The 15,491-nt window shown below is 44.0% G+C and overlaps 1 protein-coding gene across 2 annotated transcripts in view; it reads right to left on the bottom strand.

The window, feature by feature from the left end:
• wdr21 (WD repeat domain 21) overlaps positions 1 to 15,491 on the bottom strand; it is a 145,043-nt gene that overhangs the window by 27,150 nt on the left and 102,402 nt on the right. For both annotated transcript variants that reach the window (XM_068038400.1, XM_068038401.1), the window contains exons 9-12: positions 13,027 to 13,106; positions 4,924 to 5,019; positions 3,023 to 3,120; positions 981 to 1,157 (exon numbers count right to left, since the gene is read on the bottom strand). In XM_068038400.1, coding sequence (XP_067894501.1) covers positions 981 to 1,157; positions 3,023 to 3,120; positions 4,924 to 5,019; positions 13,027 to 13,106 — 451 coding nt within the window. The remainder of the gene's footprint in view (positions 1 to 980; positions 1,158 to 3,022; positions 3,121 to 4,923; positions 5,020 to 13,026; positions 13,107 to 15,491) is intronic.

The raw sequence follows: 15,491 nt of genomic DNA, 5'->3' as shown, positions 1-15,491 counted from the left end.
GACCTCCCCTTCACAAAATCATGCTGCCTCTCGCTAATAAGTCCATTTGTTTCCAAATGGGAGTAAATCCTGTTCCGAAGAATCCTCTCCAATAATTTCCCTACCACTGATGTAAGGCTCACCGACCGGCCTGGATTATCCTTGTTACCCTTCTTAAACAAAGGAACAACATTGGCTATTCTCCAATCATCTGGGACCTCACCTGTAGCCAATGAGGATACAAAGATTTCTGTCAAGGCCCCAGCAATTTCCTCTCTTGCCTCCCTCAGTATTCTGGGGTAGATCCCATCAGACCCTGGGGACTTATCTACCTTAATGTTTTTCAAGACGCCCAACACCTCCTCCTTTTTGATATCGACATGACCCAGACTATCTACACACCCTTCCCTAGACTCTCACATTCCATGAATGAATTAAAAAAAATTCAAACATGATCCAAACTTAAATGAATCGTGTAGTGACGTTCAGACATTAGTTTCTTTCGAAGTTTGCTAGTCTTTGCTGGTTCTCTTTGTAAGCCCAAATAGAACAGGTTTTGAATGAGTAACATCCAGCCAACATAAAGTGTCCTGTGACTCCTGTGGAAAACACATGGGTGGCAAGATCAGCAGAGGACAGTTGGCTGTGACGACCCTCTGATGCAAGTCTGTTGAGCTTACACAAGAAGAATAGCCATTTTTCCAAAGTACTGGGGTTGCGAGCATCCTTGAAACTGAACTCATCTTTGGGAAAGGAGGGGAGAAAATTAAGATTAGAAGGTGGGTGGCATTTGGAGGCCTTTGACACATATATGCAAATGTACTGACCACGTCCCAGAAAAAATTTAGAGGGATCATAATAAAATTAATAAGCAGATTTAATTGTGACAGAAGAGAATGATCGAAAAAATACAACAGATATTGTACATTTCATAAAGATTCGACAGATCAAGCACATTATTCCTGAACACTCTCCTGAGGTGAACAAAATTAGTAGCATACCTCTCCAATCATGTCTGCAGCCATTAGATAATTTTCATCCTGTAGGAGCTGGATGGAGGTCACAGCAGAGTTATGGAAGATTGTAGTACCTTTCCAGCTCTGTCCTTTCGGAGTTTGTTGTCTGATGTCTATGCTGAAAATCTCCCCAGATCGACAGCCATTATACAGCACGGGGACCTGCAGAGACACAGCATTTTATGACTTCGACTTGGTAGGTGTTATTTTGACCTTTAACAACCAGCGAAATAAATCCTGATAACACTTTATGTCTAAATGTGTGATCCAACTCCCTTTGTGGATGAATTCTAGTGGTTGATTGTAGTTCTCTTGTTCAATGCTGCCACACCAGATCAAGACAAAAAGTATGAAATTCACCAAATTTCTACACAATATTATACAGAATAACACTCTCAGAACCTGGGGGTTGAAAGAACTTACACTATTATGTAGGCAAACATATAGCTAATTTGTGAAAAACAAGATGCTACAAATATGATGATTGATCAGATATTGCATATTTTTAGCCATGATGGTTGAAGGATACACGAAAGCCAGGCTCGGGTATAAAATTAAAACCTGACCCGGGTCCTACCCGACCACAGCCAATAAAATTAAAACCTGACCCGGGTCCTACCCGACCACAGCCAATAAAATTAAAACCTGACCCGGGTCATACCCGACCACAGCCAATAAAATTAAAACCTGACCCGGGTCCTACCCGACCACAGCCAATAAAATTAAAACCCTTTAATTTTTTTCCGTGCCCGACCCAGTACAAATCACCTTCATCTGTTCCGGCAGCAGGCTATTCCTGTAGTTGGAACTGTGGGGATTCATGGGTAAGCCTGATCCCGTGACTTCCCGGAAGCAGTGTCCAGCCCGACCTGACCTGAGCCTGAATGCTGGACTCGGAATTTCGACCCGAACCCGACAAATTTAGCCGGGTCTAGTCGTGTTCGGGTCGGGTAGCCAGGCTTTAGGATGCACTCCTTCAAATAGTGCTACAAAGGTTTTATATCCATTGGATAAACAAAAAAAAGTGCCTCAGAAAAAGCCTGCAATCGATCCTGGGGGATCACCAGTGACCAGAAACATGACTGGACCTTCCACATAAATACTGTGGTTAAAGTACAGGTCTGAGGCTAGGAATTCTGCGGCGAGTAACCCACCTCCTGTCTCCCCAATGCCTGTCCACCATTTACAAGGCACAAGTCAGGAGTGTGATGGGATAGTCCCCACTTGCCTGGATGAGTGCTGCTCCAAAAACATTCAAGAAGCTCAACAACATCCTAGATAAAGCAGCCCGCTTGATTGACATCCCATTCACCACCTTAAAACATTCACTCCCTCCACCACTGGCACACATTGGCAGCAGTGTGTACCATCTACAAGATGCACTGCAGCAACTTGGCAAACCTCTTTTGACAAACATTTTCCAAACCCGCAACCTCTACCGCCTAGAAGGATAGGGCAGCAGATGCATAGGAACAGCACATTCCCCTCCAAGCCACACACCATCCTGACTTGGACCTGTATCGCTGTTCTTTCACTGTCACTGGGTCAAAATCCTGGAACTCCCTCCCTAACAGCTCTGTGGATATACCTACACCACATGGACTGCAGCGGTTCAAGAAGGTCGCTCACCACCACCTTCTCAAGGAAAATAGGGAAGGGCAATAAGTGCTGGATTAGCCAGTGTTGCCCACATCCCAGCAAACAACAGTTATCAGTGTGAGCAAAAATTTACAAAAGGATTCTGTGCCAAGTAAACACTAGTTAACTTTGGACCAACAAGAAAGCAGAATTTACCTTTCACTACACACAAATGCTAGAAATCTGAAATAAAAATAGAAAATCATGGAAATACACAGATCAGAAGCATTTGTAAAAAGGTATGCTAAGACTTCCAGTACGTATTCTTCAGCAGAACTTAACTTTAAAGTGAAACGTTAACCTGTCTTTTTGCTTTATAGACGTTAGCTAACCTTTTGTGTATTTCCTTTCAGTAAAGGAAAACCTCAGTATTTTAAATCCATGCTTACCCTGCGTGCAAATTGCTGAGTGAGAACATTGCTGCTTGTGCTGAATGTCTGTTTCTGACCTGTTACGGCATCAGTCACAAAGACACAGTACATCAAACCTATGAAACATAATGTCATAGTTATCAATTTGACATACTTAGTGAAAATTTACCAGCCTCTCTTCCAAAACAGTATTTTCGAGTCTACAGACAATATTGTGGCTATTACAGGCTTGGGAGACGGGAAGGAACTGATACTGCATTTCATATTGTTGTTAAGCTATTGACACAGGCACAATGGGCCTCTTTCTAGTTGTCTCATTCTATGTTTGCTCAATTAATGAAGTTAGTTGAGTAGGTTAATGATCTCTGTAACTGTACTGAATGGTGCAATACTTGTGCTTTTGCGACAATTTTTTGGGGAAAAATTCCTTAACAAAATCAAACCAAATCAAAAGTTGACTGTATTTAGCTGTGAAGGTTGATAACTCCCTTCCAGCCTTCCACCAGAGTGGCTCTATGACGAGTCAGTAGGTATGCTTGGACAGGACAGGACCCATCTTTCAACTATTTTTAATCTATTGCAAGAAGAGGAAGAGAGAAAAAAGAAGAAAAAAGCATTCTCAAGACATCTCAAGCTGCTTTATAACCTATGTTTTTCTTTGAAGTGCAGACACTGTTACTTTGTAGGCAAACACGAAATCCAAATTAAGCACAGCAAGATCCCACAAACAACATATAAGATGATAAACCAGGACCCTGGGGAAAAACTCACTGCTTTTCTTCAAACAGCAACACAGAATCTTTTACATCCACTTGAACAGGCAGATGGGACCTTGTGTTAGCATTTCAACTGAAAAACCATACCTCTAACAACACAGCACTCCCACAGGTTGCGTGTTAAAATCCTGGAATAGTTTCAATACACGACCTTCTGACTTCAAAGTGAGTGTGCTAGCAACTAAGCCAAACGATTAAGTAAAAACGATGAAGATCGCAATACAGTGAGGAAATGAATTTAGACACATCAAGCTAAAGCTAAAAATGGACAAACATTTACTGTTTTATTAGCCAAATTAAAACAAATTTTTCTCCACCATTTAACAACTTTTCTCAATAATCCCTCCCTCTATTAAGTTGAATCATATTTGGGTACAGTTCCACAGACACAGCAAGCTTCCAGTACTCAGTCATTCTCAGCATATTAACCTTAACATTTACTGTCTGTGGTACTCAACTGTCAGGACCATCATAGCTGAATCCAATCCTGCCCACCCCAGACTTCCATGTGCGGAATTGGCAGAGGGAGACGAAGTGAACAACTGGGAGCAGATGTCTCCCCACTTCCCTTTCCTATGCAAGTACTTGGAGGCTAATTATAGTACCCACACTAGCCTGTTTTTAAATAACTCAGCACAGAGCAGTGGGTACTGCCTGTGTGGAGTTTGCAAGTTCTCCCTGTGTCTGCGTGGGTTTTCGCCCATTGCTCCGGTTTCCTCCCACTTGCAAAAGACTTGCAGGTGATAGGTAAATTGGCCATTGTAAATTGCCCCTAGTGTAGGGAGGTGATAGGGAATATGGGATTACTGTAGGGTTAGTATAAATGGGTGGTTGTTGGTCGGCACAGATTCGGTGGGCCGAAGGGCCTGTTTCAGTGCTGTATCTCTAAATAAAAATAAATAAATAAGACTGTGCTGGTAAATGTAGCTCAATAACCCATCAACTGAATACAAATGTTAGTCTGGAAAACTCAGTCACTTTGATTTCAATTATTGAACACAATGCTTTTAGGACACAATAGATAGAAAAATCTCCATTGACTTGAACAAAAGTAAAATGATCACAATATACAAGGAAATGCAGATTTATGTTTCCAAATACTAAGAGGAGCTGGTTCACTCTCTAACTTTTTGCTAACTCTACCTGTACTAAAGCACTTGTCAGCTTGTGGGTTGAAGCACCAGGCGCAAGTCCAGGCTGTTGAACTCTTAAAGTGGCACAGCATACTCGGGTGATCCTCTGCAGATGCAATAAGAACAGGAGTTCATATGGATTATATTGAAAACAGTTACACAGTGTTTTCAGCAGTTTTAATTGGTAAAGTGCAGCTCTATGCAATTAATCCTTATGGAGGAGATACAATTAGAACATACTTAGCCGAGAGGTAACTTTTCCAGGAGGGAAAAGCAAAGAGCTTCCTGTTTAAAGCATTTTGAATTACGCACAGTCTGTTGTTGTATATTAATTATTTCTGGGGCGGGGGGGGGAATGTGAGAGTGGGCCAGCAGAGGTGAGCAGTAGTGCTGTGGGAACCGAAGGACCACTCGTTCTCCCTCTGACTCCACATTAAGGCAGGTTAAAAAAAAGTACCCTCAAGTCGGCAGCCTCCAGCAGTCCCTTTAAGGAGAACTTATCAGGTCCCCAAAAGTACTGAAAACGCATGCAGTTCGAAACAATTTTGGAATGGGGCTCTTGAAACAGTTGTTAGGCCCCTCATTAGCTCATGCCCCAATGCCCGTGTAAGGCAACCACTAAGGATACCCAACAATCACCCAAGCCAATATAGTGTTGCATGCATTTCAAGCCACCTTGGGGGATGGGGCATAGTCCCCATAAATTGAACTTTTTGACCCCATTTTGCACCCAAGATATAGGCAAAATAAAGTTCAATTTCACACCCTGCCCTCCAATTGTTTAATGAAACCTAAATTATGAATGCCTTCTTCAAAATAAATGGTTTAAAAAAAAACTTAGAATGTTGCTGAAAAGTGAATCACTGGCATTTGAGTGTGTCCGTAACTCAAGACAAATTTCTGCAAGTGACCAAGTTCAGCATAGTGAAAAGATTTGAAATTCAGAATTCTGTGATACAGATTGTGCTGCTATTGATCTGTTGGATTAGTTCATTGATCCAGATGGGCTCAGCCATGCTGCTTCCGAGGTCCCTGATTCACCATTATGTTCACTGAGGTGCCGTGCTTCCATGATGTGCGGTGACTGAAATACTGAACCCAAATTGAAGAGTTATAAAAAATGGACTTTTCCTTTAAGAAGTGGACAATGTGCTGCTAAATGGCCATCAAAGGTCAAATGACCTGGCCCTGTATATTCAAACTGTCCTACTGTCTGGTAAGGACAAAAGATACCTTCTAAGCTAAGAGGGATCAATTATACCCATCAAGACATTTTTGAATTGAATGGGTTCTTTTGAAACAAAGGTGGTGTGAAGTAGCCACATCCCGGGGCCATTGTTGGTCACCAAAAGGAGGGGGATCTGCATTTCCCAACAGATGCACCATTTCCCCCTTAAAAAGTATCACTGCAGGGAGAGAGAGAGAGAGAGAGAGAGAGATCGCAGAACAAACCTCACAAAAGCCTGTCCAGCTGAGAGCTGGGAGAAAGTCTCAACTACCAGAGAAATCTACAAAAAACCCAGACCTACAACATCAGAGAACTCCTCTTTGCTGACGATGCTGCTTTAACATCTCACACTGAAGAGTGCCTGCAGAGTCTCATCGACAGGTTTGCGGCTGCCTGCAATGAATTTGGCCTAACCATCAGCCTCAAGAAAACGAACATCATGGGGCAGGACGTCAGAAATGCTCCATCCATCAATATCGGCGACCACGCTCTGGAAGTGGTTCAAGAGTTCACCTACCTAGGCTCAACTATCACCAGTAACCTGTCTCCAGATGCAGAAATCAACAAGCGCATGGGTAAGGATTCCACTGCTATGTTCAGACTGGCCAAGAAAGTGTGGGAAAATGGCGCACTGACACGGAACACAAAAGTCCGAGTGTATCAGGCCTGTGTCCTCAGTACCTTGCTCTATGGCAGCGAGGGCTGGACAACGTATGCCAGCCAGGAGCGACGTCTCAATTCATTCCATCTTCGCTGCCTCCGGAGAATACTTGGCATCAGGTGGCAGGACTATATCTCCAACACAGAAGTCCTTGAAGCGGCCAACACCCCCAGCTTATACACACTACTGAGTCAGCGGCGCTTGAGATGGCTTGGCCATGTGAGCCGCATGGAAGATGGCAGGATCCCCAAAGACACATTGTACAGCGAGCTCGCCACTGGTATCAGACCCACCGGCCGTCCATGTCTCCGCTATAAAGACGTCTGCAAACGTGACATGAAATCGTGTGACACTGATCACAAGTCGTGGGAGTCAGTTGCCAGCATTCGCCAGAGCTGGCGGGCATCCATAAAGACAGGGCTAAATTGTGGCGAGTCGAAGAGACTTAGTAGTTGGCAGGAAAAAAGACAGAGGCGCAAGGGGAGAGCCAACTGTGCAACAGCACCGACAAACAAATTTCTCTGCAGCACCTGTGGAAGAGCCTGTCACTCCAGAATTGGCCTTTATAGCCACTCCAGGCGCTGCTTCACAAACCACTGACCACCTCCAGGCGCGTATCCATTGTCTCTCGAGATAAGGAGGCCCAAAAGAACAACTTTAAAAGAGATAATGACCTCCGAGAACATTCAATGGGTTTACCATGAACCCCGAAAACCTACCTCATTTGAAACCACTTATTCTTTTCCTCTCTATCTCTTTTGTGTGTGTCTGTGTGTGTATGTGTGCAACTGAATGTGGGTGTGGGTGTGACCCTTTCAGGAATGAATACTGCTCAATAAATGGTTAATCTTCTGTTTTAAACCTACATGAAAACCTGTCACTGTCTGTTTATTTGACAAATTAAACAAAAAGGGTTAAAACCCTAGCGACAAAAACACTTGCTGTGTTCAGTTGGGAGTTGAACCGTGGGAACCACCCACACTCCTTGCCACCTGGCCATTAACAGCGGTGATTTTACCAATTATATCTTTTTGAAATAAATGCTGTTATCTGCAGCTTGAAGGACAATTAAATTGGCACCATCTAATATTACTGGAGCAGCAATCAGATGTGTGGCCTTACACAGCTTCATTAGTAAAATAACAGATTCTGAATTACATGGTAGAATGTGGCTCTTATAAAGCAGTGAGTTATGCAACTTACTGTAACAGCAAATAGGAGATCCACTAATACAGCAGTTCCCAAACTGTGGTACGCACAGCCCTGGGGATACCAGAGACATCTCTGGAAGGTGTGCAGGAGAAATTGCTTAACGATGGATCTTCCTGCACTTCCCGTCTACTCGTGCTCTCTCTTGTGTACTCCCTCACCTCTCTCTCTCTCAATATGGAAACCACTCTGCACTTCACTGTCAGGAGGTCAGTGCAGCAAGTTTCCAAAAGCTTGACTTACAGTTTCAGTGAAGCTGCTTGGGGAAACCTCTCTGCTTTTTGCCTGGGGACAGGCAGAAATTGTTAATTTTCCCCTGTTCACTGTAACATGTTGCAATTTGCATTAAATTAGAAGCTGCAGATTCTCAGTCATCATTGGGGCGGCACAGTGGCGCAGTGGTTAGCACCGCAGCCTCACAGCTCCAGGGACCTGGGTTCGATTCTGGGTACTGCCTGTGCGGAGTTTGCAAGTTCTCCCTGTGTCTGCGTGGGTTTCCTCCGGGTGCTCCGGTTTCCTCCCACATGCCAAAGACTTGCAGGTTGATAGGTTAATTGGCCATTATAAATTGCCCCTAGTATAGGTAGGTGGTAGGGAAATATATAGGGACAAGTGGGGATGTGGTAGGAATATGGGATTAGTGTAGGATTAGAGGGCGGCACAGTGGCGCAGTGGTTAGCACCGCAGCCTCACAGCTCCAGCAACCCGGGTTCAATTCTGGGTACTGCCTGTGTGGAGTTTGCAAGTTCTCCCTGTGTCTGTGTGGGTTTCCTCCGGGTGCTCCGGTTTCCTCCCACATGCCAAAAAGCATGGAATTAGTGTAGGATTAGTATAAATGGGTGGTTGATGGTCGGCACAGACTCGGTGGGCCAAAGGGCCTGTTTCAGTGCTGTATCTCTAAACTGTGAGCAGTGAAATAAATAAATGGTCTTTGGGGTTTGCTGGCAGCATTTGGTCGGGTTTAAACTTTTTGGTAAGTTGAACAGCCACTTGCTCTGTTAAGATAGTTTAAAATTAAAGACTTCTAATGAAGAATCAAGGTCACCGTTGACCAGACATTACAGGTGGTGGTGGAGGCAGGTCACAAACGTGCTGGAATATTTGTTCCGTTAATATGTTCAGCTTTTCAACACATTTTGCTAGTTGCTGTCCAAGATTTTCTCCCATTTTGTAGTGCCCGTTCCCCTATTTTTCAAGTTTTGACTTTTATTTTGGGAGGAATTGAAATTATGTTTTAAAAAGACATTTTGTTGGAAAAATCTTGACTTATTTCCACTAACCTCACAGGCTGACAGCCTGCCAATTCCAGTCCTAGTCTCTGAGTAAAATTGATAATTTTTATTAAGTATGAACTGATCCTAATTTAAATCTGAAACACATAACTTGACTAAGAAAAACAATGTCATTAAAATGTGAAATGTCTTAATCTAAAATGTTCATACTTCAAGGAAATAAAACATTCAAGGGAACTGTGTAAGCAATCCTATTTTTAGATGTGGCTAATGTTAAATATAATAAGATACATTAAAAATAATGAATCTGGAGGAAAAGTACACTTAAAAAGTGAATGTGCTGTAGTTTGCAAGTACAGTGGTTACAAGTCCGACTGACTCCACGTGCTGAGAACTGCATTTACTAAAACCAACATAAGGTAATCAAAATTCGAGTGGTCCTTTAATTATTACTACAGGTTAAACTGTCATCCTGGATTTAGGTGAAACTGGTGGGAGAGGTCCATTCTCTACCCAGTGAAATGCAAAAATCCGCTAACCTTTCTCAAACTTTTCTGCAATACCCATAGAACATAAGACAAAAGTAGGCCAATTAGCCCCTCGACCAGTTCTGGTCACCACACTTTAGAAGAATGTGTGGATCCTTGAGAGGGTCCAAAGGCTATTTACAAGAATGGTTCCAGGGATGAAGGATTTTAGCTACAAGGTTAGGTTGGAAAAGCTGGGGTTGTTCTCCTGGAGCAAAAGAGATTGAGGGGAGATTTGACAGAGGGGTACAAGATTAAGACAGGCTTAGACAAGTTAGACAAAGAAAACCTGTTCCTGTTAACTGATGACACAAGCACTAGGGGACACAGGTTTTGGGCAAGAGATGCAGGGAAATGTGAGGAAGAACATTTTTTACACAGTGAGTGGTAATGACCTGGAACTTGCTGCCTACAAGGGTGGTGGAAGCAGAGATAATCAATGATTTCAAAAGGAAATTTGGATGGCCACTTGAAGGAAATAAACTTTTAGGGCTACGGGGACGGAGTGGAATTGATTGGATTGTTCTGCGGAGAGCCGTCATTGACTAGATGGGCCGAATGGCCTCTTCTAAGCCATAAATTACTCTATGACTCGAGAACAAATTACAGCTCAACTTTTTTTAAATTCATTCATGGGATGTGGGCGTCGCTGGCCAGGCCAGCATTTATTGCCCATCCCTAATTGTCCTACAGAAGGTGGTGGTGAGCTGCCTTCTTGAACCACTTCAGTCCATGTGGGGTAGGTACACCCACAGTGCTGTTAGGAAGGGAGTTCCAGCATTTTGACCCAGAGACAGTGAAGGAACGGTGATATAGTTCCAAGTCAGGATGGTGTGTGACTTGGAGGGGAACTTGCAGGTGATGGTGTTCCCATACATTTGCTGCCCTTGTCCTTCTAGTTGGTAGAGGTCGCGGGTTTGGAAGGTGCTGTCTCAGCAGCCATGGTGCGTTGCTGCAGTGCTTCTTGTTTTGTGTACAGGACATATCTGAGCAATTTTCCATATTGCCGGGTAGATGCCAGTGTTGTAGCTGTACTGGAACAGTTTGGCTAGGGGTGCGGCATGTTCTGGAGCACAGGTCTTCAGTACTATTGCCGGAATATTGTCATGGCCCATAGCCTTTGCAATATTCCAGTGCCTTCAGTTGTTTCTTGATGTCACGCGGAGCGAATCGAATTGGCTGAAGTCTGGAATCTGTGATGCTGGGGACTTCAGGAGGAGGGTGAGGTGGATAATCAACCTGGCACTTCTGGCTGAAGATTGTTGCAAATGCTTCAGCCTTATCTTTCACACTGATGTGCTGGGCTCCCCCATCATTGAGGATGGGGATATTTGTGGAGCCACCTCCTCCAGTTTGTTGTTGAATTGTCCACCACCATTCCAGACAGGATGTGGCAGGACTGCAGAGCTTAGATCTGATCTGTTGGTTATGGGATCGCTCAGCTCTGTCTATTGCATGCTGCTTACACAGTTTGGCACGCAGTTAGTCCTGTGTTGTAACTTCACCAGGTTGACAGCTCATTTTGAGGTATGCCTGGTGCTGCTCCTGACATGCCCTCCTGCACTCTTCATTGAACCAGGGTTGGTCTTCTGGCTTGATGTTAATGGTAGAGTGGGGGATATGCTGGGCCATGAGGTTACAGATTGTGGTTGCGTACAATTCTGCTGCTGCTGATGGCCCACAGTGCCTCATGGATGCCCAGTTTTGCATAGTTATATCTGTTAGAAATCTACCCCATTTAACACAGTGGTACTGCCACACAACACGAAGGAGGGTATCCTCAATGTGAAGGCGGGACTTTGTCTTCACAACAACTGCGCGGTGGTCGCTCCTACCAATACTGTCATGGACAGATGCATCTGCGGCAGGCAGATTGGTGAGGATGAGGTCAAGTATGTTTTCCCCTCTTGTTGGTTCCCTCACCACCTGCCGCATACCTAGTCTAGCAGATATGTCCTTTAGGACTTGGCCAGCTTGGGCAGTAGTGGTGCACCCGAGCCACTATTGGTGATGGACATTGAAGTCCCCCACCCAGAGTACATTCTGTGTCCTTGCCACCCTCAGTGCTTCCTGCAAGTGCTGTTCAACATGGAGGAGTACTGACCCATCAGCTGAGGGAGGGCGGTAGGTGGTAATCAGTAGGAGGTTACTTTGCCCATGTTTGACCTGATGCCATGAGACTTCATGGGGTCCGGAGTCGATGTTGAGGACGCCCAGGGCAACTCCCTCCCTACTGTATACCACTGTGCCGCCACCTCTGCTGGGTCTGTGCTGCCGGTGGGCAGGACATACCCGGGGATGGTGATGGCAGTTTCTGGGACATTGTCTGTAAGGTATGATTCCCTGAGTATGACTATGTCAGGCTGTTGCTTGACTAGTCTGTGGGGCAGCTCGCCCAACTTTGGAACAAGCCCCCATATGTTAGTAAGGAGGACTTTGCAGGGTCGACAGGGCTGAGTTTGCCGTTATCGTTTCCGGTGCCTAGGTCGATGCCGGGTGGTCCGCCCGGTTTCATTCCTTTTTATTGACTTCGTAGCGGTCAGGTACAACTGAGTGGCTTGCTAGGCCATTTCAGAGGGCATGTAAGAGTTAACCACATTGCTGTGCGTCTGGAGTCACATGTAGGCCAGACCAGGTAAGGACAGCAGATTTCCTTCTCTAAAGGACATTAGTGAACCAGATGGGTTTTTACAACAATCGACAATGGTTTCAATGCCATCATTAGACTAGCTTTTTAAATTCCAGATCTATTAATTAAATTCAAATTCCACCTTCTGCTGTGGTAGGATTCGAACCCATGTCCCCAGAGAAATACCCTGGGTCTCTGGGTTACTAGTCCAGTGATAATACTACTATGCCACCGCGTACCCCTTAAGTATCAAGTACCAAGCTGGAAATCTCAATGACAAATTACAGCTGTACAAACTGACCTGATCAGATCTGACCAGAGAGCTGAGTCCGGTTAAGGTACAATAAGCATCAACCATATTTTTGTGAAGACAGATCTTATCCAATACCACAGAATATTTTGAAAAGGTTAAAATGGTGAATGCAAAACATTTTTTAAAACTATGTCTTCAGGGAAAGATACCAAACAGAGGCAAGGCTGCTAGATTCACTGGTTAAGAAGCTTTTCACCCACCTTCTTCACCAATGAGCAGCACATAAAACAATACAAGAGGAGAAAAATAGTTTTGGAAAACAAATACAACTTTATAACATTCCCAGGAGGTAAATGTATGGATATAATCCCTACCAGAGTTTGAATTACTAAAGATCGAAGCTGGGAGTAGGCTTATGCATCCCGGGGTGTCTGCATGACCTGAAAGACAAAGCCTGGCATGGCACAGTTTTAAGGAAAATTATCAAGCAAATCATATAACTTATGATAAAAAGTTATATGGGAGATTGTTCCCCGATAGAAAAATATGTACTGTTAATTCTCTATTTGTCAGTTGCCACTTCACTGATTTAATCTGCCCCTTATTCTACATCTCTCGTTATTCTGAAGAAAGATCTGCAGACAGTCAGCTCACAGTAGCTTGAATTTTCTCAAGGAGCTGACTTTCTTAAATGTTCAGTGATTGATGAATTTCCAATGAAGAAATATTTCGAACAGGGGATGTGATCCACGTGGTTTCCTTGTAATTGGTTATTATGATTTATTGGTTGAAGCATCTTGCACTGAGGGTAGATGACTTTGTAAACAATCCCTCCTCATCTCCAACACACATTTTCCCTCCTCCCTATAATAACTTAGCATCATGGAAGTTCTTCTATACAACAAAGGAAAGGCTTCTGTGAGGTTAGTCAGTGCAGGTCTATCCCTCATCAAAAAATGTACAATTCCCTTTTTACAAACTGCTTACAAACACAGAAAATAGGAGCAGGAGGAGGCCATTCGGCCCTTCAAGCCTGCTCCGCTATTCATTATGATCATGGCTGACCATCCAACTCAGTAACCGGTTCCTGTTTTCGTCCCATATGCTTTCATCTCTTTAGACCCAAGAGCTATATCTAACTCCTTCTTGAAAACATACAATGTTTTGGCCCCAACTGCTTTTTGTGGTAGCGAATTCCACAGGTTCACCACTCTCTGGGTGAAGAGATTTCTCCTCATCTCAGTCCTGAATGGTTTACCCCATATCCTTCGACTATGACCCCTGGTTCTGGCCTCCCCCACCATTGGGAACATCCTTTCTGCATCTATTCTGTCAAGTCCTGTTAGACTTTTATAGGTTTCTATGAGATCCCCCCTCACTCTTCTGAACCCCAGTGAATATAATCCTAACCGACTCAATCTCTCCTCATACGTCAGTCCCGCCATCCCAGGAATCAGTCTGGTAAACCTTCGCTGCACTCCCGCTATAGCAAGAACAGCCTTCCTCAGATAAGGAGACCAAAACTGCACACAATATTCAAGGTGTGGCTTCACCAAGGTCCTGTATTATTGCAGCAAGACATCCCTGCTCCTGTACTCGAATCCTCTCGCTATGAAGGGCCAACATACCATTTGCCTTTTTTGCCACCTGTTGCACCTTCATGGTTACCTTCAGCAACTGGTGTATGAAAACACCCAGGTCTTGTTGCATATTCCCCTCTCTCAGTTTACAGTCGTTCAGATAATAATCTGCCTTCTTGTTTTGCTGCCAAAGTAGATAACCTCACATTTATCCACATTATACTGCATCTGCCATGCATTAGCCCACTCACTCAACTTGTCCATATCACCCTGAAGCCTCTCTGCATCCTCCTCGCGACTCACCCTCCCACTCAGTTTTGTGTCATCTGCAAATTTGGAGATATTATATTTAGTTCCCTCATCTAAATCATTAATGTATATTGTCAATAGCTGGAGTCCTAGCACCGATCCCTGCAGTACCCCATTAGTCACTGCCTGCCATTCGGAAAAAGACCCATTTATCCCTACACTTCGTTTCCTGTCCGCCAACCAATTTTCTATCCATCGCAATACACGACCCCTAATCCCATGCGCTTTATCTCTTATGTGGGACTTTGTCGAAAGCCTTCTGCAAGTCCAAATAAACCACATCCACTGGCTCCCCCGCAACTCTACTAGTTACATCCTCAAAGAATTCTAGTAGATTTGTCAAGCATGATTTCCCTTTCATAAATCTGCGCTGACTCTGTCTGATTTTACCACTGTTCTCTAAGTGCTCTGCTATAAAATCTTTGATAATGGACCCTAGAATTTTCCCCACTACCGACGTCAGGCTGACTGGTCTATAATTCCCTGCTTTCTCTCTACCTCCCTTTGTAAATAGTGGGGTTACATTAGCTACCCTCCAATCTGTAGGAACTGTTCCAGAGTCTATAGAATCTTGGAAGATAACCACCAATGCATCCACAATTTCTAGGGCCACTTCCTTAAGTACTCTGAGATGCAGACCATCAGGCCCTGGGAATTTATCGGCCTTCAATCCCATCAATTTCCCCAACACCATTTCTCTACTAATACTGATTTCCTTCAGTTCCTCTCTCTCACTAAACCCTGTGTTCCCCAACATTTCTGGTATGATATTTGCGTCCTCCTTTGTGTAGACAGAACCAAAGTATGCATTTAGTTGGTCAGCCATTTCTTTATTCCCCATAATAAATTCCCCTGTTTTCTGACTGTAAGGGTCCGACATTTGTCTTCACTAATCTTTTTCTCTTTACATAACTATAAAACTTTTGCAGTCAGTTTTTATGTTCCCCGCA

Source organism: Heterodontus francisci, chromosome 9, assembly GCF_036365525.1.
Source record: "Heterodontus francisci isolate sHetFra1 chromosome 9, sHetFra1.hap1, whole genome shotgun sequence".
NCBI classification, from domain to species: domain Eukaryota; kingdom Metazoa; phylum Chordata; class Chondrichthyes; order Heterodontiformes; family Heterodontidae; genus Heterodontus; species Heterodontus francisci.
Note: the sequence above shows the minus strand (reverse complement) of the source record. Positions and strands in the feature narration are given on the sequence as shown.